The 16,483-nt window shown below is 47.9% G+C and overlaps 1 protein-coding gene across 1 annotated transcript in view; it reads left to right on the forward strand.

The window, feature by feature from the left end:
- The window catches only part of MET (MET proto-oncogene, receptor tyrosine kinase), a 281,825-nt gene that overhangs the window by 231,641 nt on the left and 33,701 nt on the right, over positions 1 to 16,483 (forward strand). Inside the window, exons 12-13 of the mRNA XM_069627931.1 lie at positions 12,515 to 12,661; positions 15,197 to 15,353. Of these exons, the coding sequence (XP_069484032.1) occupies positions 12,515 to 12,661; positions 15,197 to 15,353 (304 nt within the window). The remainder of the gene's footprint in view (positions 1 to 12,514; positions 12,662 to 15,196; positions 15,354 to 16,483) is intronic.

Raw genomic sequence — 16,483 nt, forward strand, 5'->3', positions numbered from 1 at the left:
GCTCCACAGTTCTGCTCTACGATTAAAAGATCCCAGCCCAAATTCTGGCTCCCCACACACTGTACAGCGCTCCACAGTACTGCGCTACTGTTAAAAGATGTCAGCCCAAATGCTGGCTCCACACACAATGTACAGCGCTCCACAGTACTGCGCTACTGTTAAAAGATGCCAGCCCAAATGCCGGCTTCCCACACTCGGTACAGCGCTCCACAGTACTGCGCTACTGTTAAAAGATCCCAGCCCAAATGCCGGCTCCCAACACACTGTACAGTGCTCCACAGTACTGCGCTACTGGTAAAAGATGCCAGCCCAAATGCCGGCTCCCCAAACACTGTACAGCGCTCCACAGTACTGCTCTACTGTTAAAAGATGCCAGCCCAAATGCCGGCTCCCCACACACTGTACAGCGCTCCACAGTTCTGCTCTACTATTAAAAGATCCCAGCCCAAATTCTGGCTCCCCACACACTGTACAGCGCTCCACAGTACTGCGTTACTGTTAAAAGATGTAAGCCCAAATGCTGGCTCCCCACACACTGTACAGCGCTTCACAGTACTGCGCTACTGTTAAAAGATGCTAGTCCAAATGCCGGCTCCCCACACACTGTACAGCGCTCCACAGTACTGCGCTACTGTTAAAAGATTGCAGCCCAAATGCCGGCTCCCCACACTCGGTACAGCGCTCCACAGTACTGCGCTACTGTTAAAAGATCCCAGCCCAAATGCCGGCTCCCAACACACTGTACAGCGTTCCACAGTACTGTGCTACTGTTAAAAGATGCCAGCCCAAATGCCGGCTCCCCACACACTATACAGCGCTCCACAGTACTGCTCTACTGTTAAAAGATCCCAGCCCAAATGCCGGCTCCCAACACACTGTACAGCGCTCCACAGTACTGCACTACTGTTAAAAGATCCCAGCTCAAAGGCCAGCTCCCCACACACTGTACAACGCTCCACAGTACTGCGATACTGTTAAAAGATCCCAGTCCAAATACCGGATCCCCACACTCTGTACAGCGCTCCACAGTACTGCGCTACTGTTAAAAGATCCCAGCCCAAATGCCGGCTCCCCACACACTGTACAGCGCTCCACAGTACTGCGCTACTGTTAAAAGATCCCAGCCCAAATGCCGGCTCCCCACACACTGTACAGCGCTCCACAGCACTGCGCTACTGTTAAAAGATCCCAGCCCAAATGCCGGCTCCCCACACACTGTACAGCGCTCCACAGTACTGCGCTACTGTTAAAAGATCCCAGCCCAAATTCTGGCTCCGCACACACTGCACAGCGCTCCACAGTACTGCGCTACTGTTAAAAGATCCCAGCCCAAATGCCGGCTCCCCACACACTGTACAGCGATCCACAGTACTGCGCTACTGTTAAAAGATCCCAGCTCAAAGGCCAGCTCCCCACACACTGTACAACGCTCCACAGTACTGCACTACTGTTAAAAGATCCCAGTCCAAATACCAGATCCCCACACTCAGTACAGCGCTCCACAGTACTGCGCTGCTGTTAAAAGATCCCAGCCCAAATACTGGCTCCCCACACTCTGTAGAGCGCTCCACAGTACTGCGCTACTGTTAAAAGATGCCAGCCTAAATGCTGGCTCCCCACACTCTGTACAGTGCTCCACAGTACTGTGCTACTGTTAAAAGATCCCAGCCCAAATGCCATCTCCCCACACACTTTACAGCGCTCCACAGTACTGTGCTACTGTTAAAATATGCCAGCCCAAATGCCGGCTCCCCACACTCTGTTCAGCGCTCCGCAGTACTGCGCTACTGTTAAAAGATCCCAGCCCAAATGCCGGCTCCCCACATTCTGTACAGCGCTCCGCAGTATTGCGCTACTGTTAAAAGATGCCAGCCCAAATGCCGGCTCCCCACACTCTGTACAGCGCTCCGCAGTACTGCGCTACTGTTAAAAGATGCCAGCCCAAATGCCGGCTCCCCACGCACTGTACAGCGCTCCACAGTACTGCGCTACTGTTAAAAGATGCCAGCCCAAATGCCGGCTCCCCACACACTGTACAGCGCTCCACAGTTCTGCTCTACGGTTAAAAGATCCCAGCCCAAATTCTGGCTCCCCACACACTGTACAGCGCTCCACAGTACTGCGCTACTGTTAAAAGATGTCAGCCCAAATGCTGGCTCCCCACACAATGTACAGCGCTCCACAGTACTGCGCTACTGTTAAAAGATGCCAGCCCAAATGCCGGCTCCCCACACACTGTACAGCGCTCCACAGTACTACGCTACTGTTAAAAGATGCCAGCCCAAATGCCGGCTCCCCACACTCGGTACAGCGCTCCACAGTACTGTGCTACTGTTAAAAGATCCCAGCCCAAATGCCGGCTCCCAACACACTGTACAGCGCTCCACAGTACTGCGTTACTGTTAAAAGATCCTAGCCCAAATGCCGGCTCCAAACACACTGTACAGCTCTCCACAGTACTGCGCTACTGTTAAAAGATGCCAGCCCAAATGCCGGCTCCCCACACACTGTACAGCGCTTCACAGTACTGCGCTACTGTTAAAAGATGCCAGCCCAAATGCCGGCTCCCCACACACTGTACAGCGCTCCACAGTACTGTGTTACTGTTAAAAGGTGTAAGCCCAAATGCTGGCTCCCAACACACTGTACAGCGCTTCACAGTACTGCGCTACTGTTAAAAGATGCTAGTCCAAATGCCGGCTCCCCACACACTGTACAGCGCTCCACAGTACTGCGCTACTGTTAAAAGATGCCAGCCCAAATGCCGGCTCCCCACACTCGGTACAGCGCTCCACAGTACTGCGCTACTGTTAAAAGATCCCAGCCCAAATGCCGGCTCCCAACACACTGTACAGCGTTCCACAGTACTGTGCTACTGTTAAAAGATCCTAGCCCAAATGCCGGCTCCCCACACACTGTACAGCGCTCCACAGTACTGCGCTACTGTTAAAAGATGCCAGCCCAAATGCCGGCTCCCCACACACTGTACAGCGCTCCACAGTACTGCTCTACTGTTAAAAGATCCCAGCCCAAATGCCGGCTCCCAACACACTGTAGAGCGCTCCCCAGTACTGCGCTACTGTTAAAAGATCCCAGCTCAAAGGCCAGCTCCCCACACACTGTACAACGCTCCACAGTACTGCGCTACTGTTAAAAGATCCCAGTCCAAATACCGGATCCCCACACTCTGTACAGCGCTCCACAGTACTGCGCTACTGTTAAAAGATCCCAGCCCAAATTCCGGCTCCCCACACACTGTACAGCGCTCCACAGTACTGCGCTACTGTTAAAAGATCCCAGCCCAAATGCCGGCTCGCCACACACTGTACAGCGCTCCACAGTACTGCGCTACTGTTAAAAGATCCCAGCCCAAATTCTGGCTCCCCACACACTGTACAGCGCTCCACAGTACTGCACTACTGTTAAAAGATGCCAGCCCAAATGCCGGCTTCCCACACTCGGTACAGCGCTCCACAGTACTGCGCTACTGTTAAAAGATGCTAGCCCAAATGCCGGCTCCCCACACACTGTACAGTGCTCCACAGTACTGCGCTACTGTTAAAAGATGCCAGCCCAAATGGCGGCTCCACACACTCGGTACAGCGCGCCACAGTACTGTGCTACTGTTAAAAGATCCCAGCACAAATGCCAGCTCCCCACACACTGTACAGCGCTCCACAGTACTGTGCTACTGTTAAAAGATCCCAGCCCAAATGCTGGATCCCCGCACTCTGCACAGCGCTCCACAGTACTGCGCTACTGTTAAAAGATGCCAGCCCAAATGCCGGCTCCCCACACTCGGTACAGCGCTCCACAGTACTGCGCTACTGTTAAAAGATCCCAGCCCAAATTCTGGCTCCCCACACACTGTACAGCGCTCCACAGTACTGTGTTACTGTTAAAAGATGTAAGCCCAAATGCTGGCTCCCAACACACTGTACAGCGCTTCACAGTACTGCGCTACTGTTAAAAGATGCCAGCCCAAATGGCGGCTCCACACACTCGGTACAGCGCGCCACAGTACTGTGCTACTGTTAAAAGATCCCAGCACAAATGCCAGCTCCCCACACACTGTACAGCGCTCCACAGTACTGTGCTACTGTTAAAAGATCCCAGCCCAAATGCTGGATCCCCGCACTCTGCACAGCGCTCCACAGTACTGCGCTACTGTTAAAAGATGCCAGCCCAAATGCCGGCTCCCCACACTCGGTACAGCGCTCCACAGTACTGCGCTACTGTTAAAAGATCCCAGCCCAAATTCTGGCTCCCCACACACTGTACAGCGCTCCACAGTACTGTGTTACTGTTAAAAGATGTAAGCCCAAATGCTGGCTCCCAACACACTGTACAGCGCTTCACAGTACTGCGCTACTGTTAAAAGATGCTAGTCCAAATGCCGGCTCCCCACACACTGTACAGCGCTCCACAGTACTGCGCTACTGTTAAAAGATGCCAGCCCAAATGCCGGCTCCCCACACTCGGTACAGCGCTCCACAGTACTGTGCTACTGTTGAAAGATCCTAGCCCAAATGCCGGCTCCCCACACACTGTACAGCGCTCCACAGTACTGCGCTACTGTTAAAAGATGCCAGCCCAAATGCCGGCTCCCCACACACTGTACAGCGCTCCACAGTACTGCTCTACTGTTAAAAGATCCCAGCCCAAATGCCGGCTCCCAACACACTGTAGAGCGCTCCACAGTACTGCGCTACTGTTAAAAGATCCCAGCTCAAAGGCCAGCTCCCCACACACTGTACAACGCTCCACAGTACTGCGCTACTGTTAAAAGATCCCAGTCCAAATACCGGATCCCCACACTCTGTACAGCGCTCCACAGTACTGCGCTACTGTTAAAAGATCCCAGCCCAAATTCCGGCTCCCCACACACTGTACAGCGCTCCACAGTACTGCGCTACTGTTAAAAGATCCCAGCCCAAATGCCGGCTCCCCACACACTGTACAGCGCTCCACAGTACTGCGCTACTGTTAAAAGATCCCAGCCCAAATTCTGGCTCCCCACACACTGTACAGCGCTCCACAGTACTGCACTACTATTAAAAGATGCCAGCCCAAATGCCGGCTTCCCACACTCGGTACAGCACTCCACAGTACTGCGCTACTGTTAAAAGATGCTAGCCCAAATGCCGGCTCCCCACACACTGTACAGTGCTCCACAGTACTGCGCTACTGTTAAAAGATGCCAGCCCAAATGGCGGCTCCACACACTCGGTACAGCGCGCCACAGTACTGTGCTACTGTTAAAAGATCCCAGCACAAATGCCAGCTCCCCACACACTGTACAGCGCTCCACAGTACTGTGCTACTGTTAAAAGATCCCAGCCCAAATGCTGGATCCCCGCACTCTGCACAGCGCTCCACAGTACTGCGCTACTGTAAAAAGATCCCAGCCCAAATGCCGGCTCCCCACACACTGTACAGCGCTCAACAGTACTGCGCTACTGTTAAAAGATCCCAGCCCAAATGCCAGATCCCCACACTCTGTACAGCGCTCCACAGTACTGTGCTACTGTTAAAAGATCCCAGCCCAAATGCCAGATCCCCACACTCTGCACAGTGCTCCACAGTACTGCGCTACTGTTAAAAGATCACAGCCCAAATGGCGGCTCCCCACACACTGTACAGAGCTCCACAGTACTGTGCTACTGTTAAAAGATGCCAGCCCAAATGCCGGCTCCCCACACACTGTACATCGCTCCACACGTACTGCGCTACTGTTAAAAGATGGCAGCCCAAATGCCGGCTTCCCACACTCTGCACAGCGCTCCACAGTACTGCGCTACTGTTAAAAGATGGCAGCCCAAATGCCGGCTCCCCACACACTGTACAGCGCTCCACAGTACTGCGCTACTGTTAAAAGATGCCAGCCCAAATGCCGGCTCCCCACACTCTGCACAGTGCTTCGCTGCTGTCGAGCTAGGTCTGTGCTTTAACCAAGGAAATTTACCACTGTGAGAATCTCTCTCCTGTCACTACATGCAGGCCTTGCTCGGCATGCATGAGAACGGCATGTAAAGTTTGGAGTAATAATATTAATAATAGTGGCTCTGTTAATCTTAACGTTACGTCACCTGCTTGTCCATGCTACACTCCATATAGCAAAATACAAATATGCCTTATTTATTTATTTATTTAATGTGTTACATGATCAAACTATAACACATTAAATACATAATTATGCATTATTAATTTAGCCCGCAACAGAAAGTGCGCTGCGGAGGATACGATGGATCTGCCATCGTACAATCAATAGCAAATTAACTTACGTGCATACTGAAATACGCACACACAAATGTTTTTTTTTTTAACAAATGTGTATAACTACTGTGAAACATGACCACCAAAGCCTGAGGAAATGTGAGCGACAGAGCGAGCTGGGGAGGGAATACGGTGGTAGAATACATAGCCCACTTTTTATCATCACTGATTTGGCTAAAACTGCGGGCGAGCTATACCAGTTATGTTATGTTATGTTATGTTATTTTGCATTTATATAGCGCCTTATATACCATTGGTATGGTCTGAAGGCGCTGGTAGGTTGAACGCCCTCGGGAACTAAGTTAGCGGAACTATCGTTTTTGAATCCATCAATATGCATGGGCATGGCGGCCTGGGGCATGCAACACTCAGACTTGCACATTTTGGTTGGGGGTCGACGCGGGTAGTATGAGTAGCGAATCCCCCAGCCTACGACTTCTCACACAATGGCGGCTGGCCCTTTAGGGTGGCTGGGTCAGTGCCCCAACTACTTTCAGCCACCACGGTAAGAGAGGCAATGGCCATGAGTGACAGAAGGTGGCAGAGTCTCCCTCTGCACAGCACACGTGCACGCGCAGTACAGGTTTGCCCTACACTGGTGGATCATTGCTTGCCAGGCCCAGTACCAACTGAGAACCTAGAGGATGATCAAACTGAAGTGCCCTCTTTGGTTGTTTTAATATCTCGGTCCCTCCAGAGTACCTCTCTCACATGCGCCGTGCTCAGAATGCTGACATGGCTGACAGGATTTCCAGGCCTAGCAGATCATGTCTCTGCTGGCAGAAATTCTGGTGCTGCCAAGATGCCAGAGATGAAGGCCTGGGGAGATTGCCACTGGTGCATGGAGGTGTGTGCAACACAAAAGTGTGCGTGTTCATGTGTGTCTACGAAAGCAGCGGCATATATGAGAGCCTATCAATGTGATTGGCTGCATATATGTGTGAGGTAGCAGGTGCGTGCGTGTGAGAGGGTCTGTGTATGTGGAGGCATAGTGGGGGCCTTCATGGTGCTTACTGGACAATGCTGGCATATAACGTAGGCAAAGGCAAGTAAAACAGCATGCACCTATATTACTATGACAATGCTGGCATACATTGTGGACACAGGTAACATGAAAACTATTTACTGTGCCTGTCCTGAGATACACTGACATAGCCTGCATGAAAATGTGTTCTTAGAGTGGCCAGAATGGCATATAATATTGGCCAGTGCCAGCATAACTACGTTTTTTGCAGGCCAATTCTATAATATATTGTCGAGGCAGGACTCATATATTTTCTTTGAACATAGCATGCATGAAAATGTGTTCCAGAATGCTGCTGTGTATTATGGTGTGGCGGCATGTGTGCCCTTCAGAAGCAATTGGAATGTTGAGTGCCTTTTTTACCTATTGTAAAAAAACACCTTTTCAACTCCATTAAATCGTGTGTACTGGCTTGAACCCCCCACATTTGAGCAACCCCCTGACTGCTCCAGTTGGACACATCTTCAAACAGACCGTGTTGAAGTAAAATAGACCCCTATGCAGCCTAGCAAAGAACCGTGTGTTAACAGAGTTCACGCGCACACGCCATTCCAGTATATATGCCAAGATGCAGTGCGATTCCCGCTCTCCTGCCTTGAACTTGGGCGATGCACAAACAGAAGGGCCATCATGTTGTCCTTATCTCCTAATTGCTGTGACCTGCCAGAGAAACCCAGCTCTCGTGAAAACCTTCTGCTAAAATACATTTGTCTAATTAGGTGCTCAAGTGGCAGCTGGGGCTGTGTTCGGAGAGCTGCTGGCAACATCCTGCTGGCACTAACTGCAGACATTCTGTGCCACGTTAGAACAGCAACATCGGAATGCCACTTTCTAATTACAAGCAAGAGTCATAGACAGGGTAGGGCCTGAGCGGGCACAGCCCACCCAAAATCTGTAAATGCCTGCTCAGCGGCGCTCTGTGGGCATTAACAGATGTTAATGTCACTGCAGTGAGCCCAACTATGCTAGCTTCAGGCTCCGCTTGTTAGACAATCCTGGCTGCGTCTCTGACAAGCAAACGTGCACTCTTACAATATTACCACATATTGTATTCATGCTAAAGAGTGTGTCCCTCCCACAACCCTTTCCTCAGTAGCTCTTGGCCAACATTTTGATCTTTTGCAGTTTCTCTTGTCTTTTATTCTATTTTCTGTCCTTTTCTGTCTTAGCAATTTTTGCCATTTTATCTCTGTTTCCTTCTCTACTTTTTCTTCTTACCCCGCTGCCTTTGTGTCCTGTACTTTTCTTTCTCTTTGCAATGGTTTGTATATCCACTCCCGCTCTCCCTTGCTTGTCCACGTGTCTTGTTGTCTGCTTTTTTTTCCATATTTTCTCTCCTCACCCCTTTGTATTATTCGTCATTTAACTTTCGTTTCCCATTCGTTGTTTTTTTTAACCATGTTCATGCTTCTGTTATACGTTTTTATTTTTTAATTTTTATTGTTTAAAGCGCCGGCCTAGCTTGAGAGCAGCAGAGCTTTCCCCGTCTGCTTTCTCTATCTGGAGGATAGCTCAGGGGCAACGCGCTCACCTTGGAAGAAAGACGACGTCTTACAACACAGGTTCGACCCCCAGGTCTGCGCTTAGAAACCTCTTCGGTATTAAGCGTGTTATAAATAACCAAAGATATATGTTTCCTTTGTAGATCTTGCTAGAGGAAGATTTAGCTCTCTGCCAGAGCTCCCTCAGAAGTATGTGGTGAGGCTCGGTTGCCAAACACTCATAAGAGTCATCTTTTGCATGTAGTATATTCTGAGCGTCAGCGCGCTAAGTGGAGCAAAGAAAGGCAATCGGCACTCAGGGATGGAGGGCTTTCGATATTTCTGTTCTATAGTGATCTGCACCACGTTACTGGGCTGATGGCTGTTTGCACCCCGTGGCTTTCATCTGGGGGTACTGATAGTGTTTTTAGGAAAATTGTGGCCGCAATGAATGTGCGTGCCCAATTCCCCTTAAAAAATAAGAACTACGGTGGCCGCCAAGGGAAACAGTAAGAAGGGTTCATCGCTTTCCTATTTCTATGGCAGCCATGAGGAAGGAGCTTGGGGCGAAGAGCAGGGGGAGGAGGTTAATGTGGGAACATAGCGGGGCATCAGGAAGGGGACAACGGGGTACAGGACTAAGGAGGGGCTTAGAGAGGAGGATGTGGTTTCAGAAATCCAGTGGGAGGAGTATGAAAGGGGGCTTGGGCGCAGCCTAAACATAAAATGGTGGACAGCAGCACAAGAGGCAAAGATCCCAAACCCTCTGATCAGAAGACTCAATGCCACCACTGAAAACCCCTTCGACCGCTACCTGCTGCCCATCACTGCAAAGACCATGGGAAATCAGCCCTACTGTGACAAGACCACACAGACCAAGAAGAATCCTAACCCACGACTGCAGACTCAACCCGAGAGGATGGAGTAATGAGCCACAAGCTTCGGTATCCAAAAATCACTGCTGATGGATACCAATCTATCAGCAAGAAGAAGAAGAAGACGAGAGGCACAGGTGCCACAGAGAATGAGTGCCGAGGATTCTGTCCATGTTCCCGGCTACCTGATTGGGCAGACGCTCACCCGCAGCTGCACGGGAAGCAAGGAATCAGCAGAGCAGTCCCTACTGGTGTCACAAGGAATTCCTCATAGCGTAGCGTTGTGATCATTGGCAAACAGTACGTCCAGTGGTCATATTTTGCAACCAGTGGAAGCCATGGAATTAGTCCACACTGTGGGAAGTGAATAGATTGTTGCAGAACACCCTTGTGATCTTGGGCTAACAATATATTCTGAACCCTTACTCTCCATTAGGAAGGATGACATACACCATAAACAGCAGCTTTTCTTCCTGGTGCAGGGCTTTTCCTCAACCTCAACTACTAGTCCCAATAACCCATCTTGTAAGTGGTGGCCAACTTCTCCTACCATTGCCTGTGCCCTGAGCAGAGAGCTGTTGTCAGAGGGTACGCTAAAGTCTCAGGGCATTACACACTCACCTGGCAGAGGCATATTGCTGTTAATTAATCTACCCTTTCTCCGTCTGTAGCTTAGAATGGCCCACAGCGCCCCCATTGATACCTGCAACGTTTCTGGGTTTTTTAAAACTGATAATAGCTGGTTTTGAATTAGCACTTGACGACTGGCCAGTGGTATATTCTAGGTGTGGGGGCCACCGTAGGCCCCAGAACTGTTCTGTAACCTACATTAGGCAATGCTTGTATTCCCCTTTTATAAACCCTTACACCCTTTTCTCAGAAAATCTCCAATTTTTTATGAAATGCAATACAAATGGTGAAGTCATACAGGTAATGAGTACACCTTAAAAAACTCATTTTTTAGTTTAAAACATATGTACATGGCAAATGTCCTGCTGGACCACCTGGCCTACCCTAGAAGACCTGTAAAATACATTCAGCCAACCAGCGAAACCCTTTCTGCATGGCGGGTGTCATGTTTTTCACGCAGTTTTACAAAGTTACTGGAGGGGTGGGGGGCAGGAATGGTAACATTTCTCTTCCAGTTACTGTACTGAAGGCGCTTTTCGAAGTGTGCGTGTGTGGCACTACTTCTGAAAAATGTCAAAGTTAGCGTCACAATTTTCAGTAACACAACAGTGTCCATCTACTCCATCCTTCCGGGCCATGTGAAGTATAACATGATTTGAAGAGGGGAAAACAACAATTTCTAATGAAAACAGGGCTTAATCGATATGCAAATTAGGCCTAAATGATTTCTGGAGCATGCTAGCTGCTCAGAGGAATTAAAACACAAATACGACTTCAGGGCAAAGAAGTTGCTTACAAATCTAGTAGACATTGTGGAGTGGAAGTATTGGGAGTTATCACCTAGGGTAAATTACCAATAATAAGCATTGGCAAAGCCAATAGGGCTTGCTTTGCAAATGCCATTGGTAAGCCTTTTTGTCCTGCAGAGGATTACAGAAAATGAGTACCCAGCAAGGGACAATCACCTTCGTTCACACAATCTGATTGGCCCCCACCGGATCCTTACCTGGCCGACAAAGGCTCTGCTGACCGCCGTGGCTCCGGCTTCCTTCGGGGAGTGGCCGCCATGGTAAGGGACCCCTCTCTGCTTCCCAAAGTGACCTTTTTTTTCTCCAATGGCCGCCATGAAAAGAGAGAAGGGACTGTACTCCCTTCTCTATGTTACGTGGTGGCCATTTTGTTCCTTTTTTCTTTTCTTCAGTTGCGAAATGCCAACGGCATCTCGCAACTGAAAAAATAGACTATTAGTACTCTGGTTTGGTCGGCCACAGTACTAATAGCAATAAACCCCTCAGAGGGGGCATTACTGCTTCCAGTAAATACCCCAGGCCTGCATTATGGCCCTCACTTTGATCAGACCTGTAACTATGGGCTCTGGGGCATTACCTGATGCAGTAATGCCCCCCTGCAAGGGGTTTATTGCTTAAATCGAACCCTCTACATTTTCAAAGCATGACCCATTGGCTTTGCCAATGCTTGACTATTGAACCCCTCTTGTCCTCAAGTGCTTCAAAGAGATCAACTCCTTTTGAAAACAAACAACTCTTGCTATTAGCAGAATTAATCAGTGAGAGGTTTTTAAAAAAATGTCTTTCAGCAGGTCATTGCTGCTGGCCTAGCAGCTTTGGAGAGCCTGTTGATGACAGGTAGAAGCTGCTGGAGCTCCAGTGGCCATTGTGACATCACAGCCTGCTATAATAGCATGTTACAGCTGGTAGAAAAGTGGGTTCCTTATTATGCGCTTGATGTAATGTCACAACCTGTTTGCTGTAAGAACAAAAAAAGCCAGGGTTTTGGCGAATTTACAGTCTTCAATGTAACTATGCACAGCTTTTTTGCATAGATGTTGCAGACCCCCCCCCATGCTTATTAACGTATGCATAAACATACTGAACAAATATCATGCTAGCAGGGATGATGGTCTAGCTGGAGGATGCCTGCTTCCTACTCTGGACTTTAGTTCTTTGGTACAGCAATGTGTGCACTATTTCTGCCCTTTATGCTCAATTACAACCTGTACAGCTTGTCAAGGTGCTCCATGCACCTGCCCCATTTAACTACAGTTCACGGTTTTAAGAGTCCCCTCTTTTTTAATTTACTCAACAAAACCGCAGATTTATGGTTCCATTTCTTTTAAATTAAACTTTTTTTATTTTCACTGTACGTTTAATGCCGGCTAATAAAATCTTTATGGACATCACTTAATGCCATCTTTCTGTTCTTTTCAGGGAGCGCATATTGATTCTGAAGCTATTAAAGGAGAGGTGTTAAAAATTGGAAATAAAAGCTGTGAGAATCTCCATTCTAAGACAGGATCTGTTCTCTGCACGGTGCCGAGCGACCTGCTGCGATCCAACGCCGAGCTGAGCATAAAGGTAGGTTCTACTGGAAGTGACATTCATCAAAATGCACGCGGCGTGGAGAAAAGTAATAGCGCCCTTTGATTTAAGCCCCTTTCTGCGGGTGTCAAAACTCACCTCGGGCTGCATATCACTTTTATGCTGGTGGCAACTCATTAAACAGAAAGCGCAGCCTGCAACTCATATGCACAAGTCAGTAAAGTCCCCTAACCTTCAAAAGTCACGTCTTTCAACGTGAATTCATAAAACAGTAAGCGAGGGAGGGAGGGACAATAGCAGAGGAAACCTGGACTCTGCATGCCTGGAGGAATTGACGGCTTGAGAGTCCGCAACTCTGGCCTGCTATGAAAGTAGAGTGGTGGTGCGGCTAAGTTACAGCATGCCTCTTCAGGCCTTCATTTGGGCAGCTAGAAATGAAGGAGTCCTGGTGCTGCCCTTTGCCAGCCTAGCAGACCTCTGCCCTGCAGTAAATATCTTGCAAAAACGTTCACGACAACCCAATGTTCTTCCTTTAAATATAACCCCCTAGGCCTCAGTACAGACTGTTTCACTCGGGGTAGGCATTGCCCAGGGGCAGAATTACGGTACAAGTATTTTGCATATTGCCCGATGTCAATGCATTTTTGCAAGGTTGGCTGCAGTGCTAATAGGGCACAGTATTTGCACCAGAGCAAGCATTGCTCTGGTGCAAAAACGCATTGAACTAATGGATTTCTTGCCCATGGGGTAGTTCCATGCAGAATTGCACTTGTACCAGTGTAAATCGTAATGTGTGTTCTTGGCCGTTCTTCGATGTGGCCTATATCCTCATCTACATCTGGAGAAAATATCACTGGTAGAAGTGGACCAAAAAAAGTAGTGGAGTTGTGACCCGGGCGGGGAGCCACGTGCAACACATTTTTCAAGGGTTGCAGCCACGCGGCTTGACGGCCAGTTGAGTTGAAACAGTTTTCAGCTTAGCTGTAACTGATATCCGGTGGTAAAGTGGGGAAGTGAGGTTTAACTTCACAAAGAACAGTTGCGGAATGGTGAAAATGGTTGAAACAAGTAGTGGAACTGTTAACAGTAAAAAATAAAACTAGTGGAGCTCCACTCCCAGATCAAACAAAGTAAATGTGTTCCGCGCAAGTCAGCCAACGCAAACACAGCACCATCGATCTGTGCGCGGCAGCCACTTTTAGTCTTCAACGATGAACTTTGGGTAGTTTGTTCTTTTTTAATCTCTTTTAGAACAATATTTGTTCTCTTGTTTTGAGGCAGGTCTGCTAGTGTGCTCAGGGTCAGCCCTGCTGGCTGTAAGGCAAAAAGATAAGCCCAGGTACCTGTTGTTTCTCTGCACAGTGGCTTACATGGTTTGCTAGTACGGTCGTATTTTTAATGGGGACATGATGTCCGCGTGGAAAGGGACGAGTGCCCTTCCGTGGCCCGAACCATTCGGATTCATGTCTACACGAGCAAGATGGCTCGCCATTTCATCATCAAATGCATGCAGCTAAGGCCCCGGATAGTGCCTGGATTATATACGTTCAGTACATTTATCTATCTATCTATTTATTTATTTATTTGTTGTTTGCTTGTTAGGCGCTTATAAAGCAAATACATTCTGTTTCAAAGCGCCCAGAATGTGCCTTTACCTGGTGCACCGGCACATCATTTCCTGGCCCCTGTGAGTCTGGTGTGTCTAACTTATCACAGATGAATTCTAAAGATTATACGGGTTGGTAGTTGCGATTGGCAATTCGTTGTATTGATACTCCTTATCTTTAGTATTCAGTGATGAAGTCCCTACTCCATTTTGGCAAGTTGATTTATTTTAATTAAAGTTATAATTCCCAAAAACAAAATCCTCTCAAATTTCTGATCACATTCATTTGTTATTGTTTCACAAATCCCTCAACTGTCTTGGGTCTGAGCACAATCCTCTCAAGGTCTTAAATCTGGTTGATTTGCAGTATCACAAAAGATTCTTGGTGTCACTAAACCCTCCCTTGCTATCACCAATCCCTCGGAGCGATCAAATCAATGAGCTTTCAGACCTTGAGAGGACTGTACTCGGAGGAACCCAAGACACGCGAGGGATTTGGGAAACAATAACAAACAAATGTTAACAGAAATTTGAGAGGAATTTGTTTTTGGGAATTATAAGTTTAATAAAAATAAATCAACTTGCCAAAAAGGAGTAAAGATTTCATTTCATCACTGAATACTAAACATAAGGAGTATCATCAATTCAACTGATTGCCAGGTGCAACAATCGTCTTATCGTCTTTAGAGTCAATTTATCAGCTTTGGTCAGACACGATACTTTGTGAACTAGTGACGACAGCTACATAAATTTGGGAGAGATCATCGGCGAAAAAAGTAACAATTGTCTGCAAACACATGTCAGCATTTTGTCACAGGATAAGTCTCTGTTAAAGTAGATGTGTCTTTAACATTGAAGATCGCTTGACAGGATGCATGGGCCGTATGAGGACTATTTTAATTTATGTCGCTGCAAAAGTATTATCAAAAACCCCTCTATTTCCCATTTTCATTGCCTTCTGTCAGTGGACGCAAGAAACGTCATCGACCGTTATTGGGAAAGTGATGGTGGAGCAGGAGCAGAGCATCACCGGTATCGTCGTCGGCGTGGTCTTGTTCCTGATGGTGCTTCTCATAGCGTTGGGACTGTTCCTGTGGATCAAGAATAGGAAACAAATAAAAGGTACCACTCCACCAGTTTAGAATGTAGAGCAGATGGTTCCGGCTACAATTCCCAACAGCCATAGCGAGCTTAGTTATTGTTGAGGGATCATGGGAGTCGTAGTCAAAAAAACATCAGGAGTGGCAAAGTTTGTGGACCGCCAGGTATTGAGGTTGGTAGATTTCAACCAAAGCAATGGTTTGATATGATATTGATATTGCATTCATAACGCACCTATACACAAGTGTTTCAAGGCGCAATCGAGCTGTTCAAACTGATTACCTATGATGCCACTCAGAACCCCAAGGTAGAAAACAAACCCTGGTTGATAACTACCGGTGTATACATTTAAGGTTTTGTGCGCCACAGTTGTGTCAATTTCCCATATTCTGAACTGTTCCCATGTACCGGTTTGACAGTGGGTATATTTGATATTTTTATGGGGGTTTACACCACGCATTATCACCATTTGCATGGTCTTCGGGCATATATATATAAATGGCACACCCCTAACCAGGAAGTAGCAGAGTGGTGACCAAAACGTAAATACGAGGCTTACAAGAGCGACAACACGTCGGCCTTCCCCTCCTCCTAGAACATTACTCCCCTTAAGCACCCCAGGCCCTGAATTGGTCAGTGACAGAGTAAGAGTCACAGGCCTGTCACACAATGGCTTATTTAGAACTTCACCAAAGGATCTTCATCCCCAATGCCCTAATACTCTCCATAGTACAATACTGCAACCCTCTCTATAAGGGTCTGTCCTCAGAAAACCTACAATTGCTCCAAATTATTCAAAATAAAACTGCAAGATGGCGACTAAACCTCAAGCATTACAACCAGACCATTGCAGCTCCAAAAACACTCAACTGGTTAGCCATCAAAACTAAAAGGGAACTCAAAATCCAAAACATTATCCACAACACTGTCCACTCTTCCCATTGTCCTCACCTTTAGAAACAAACTACGAGACTACATCTCACAAGAACCCAAATTCAACACCTTCAAATAAATATCCAAAGACTGCTACACTGACAACCTTCAATCACAAACCTAACGCACCACCTGCTTCGACCGTCACACAACGAATACTTCACCCGTATGACTTCACTCCCTCCTACATCTGGACACCCCATTTTTCAACTATATAA

Source organism: Ambystoma mexicanum, chromosome 12, assembly GCF_040938575.1.
Source record: "Ambystoma mexicanum isolate Mex_15411 chromosome 12, UKY_AmexF1_1, whole genome shotgun sequence".
Lineage (NCBI taxonomy): Eukaryota > Metazoa > Chordata > Amphibia > Caudata > Ambystomatidae > Ambystoma > Ambystoma mexicanum.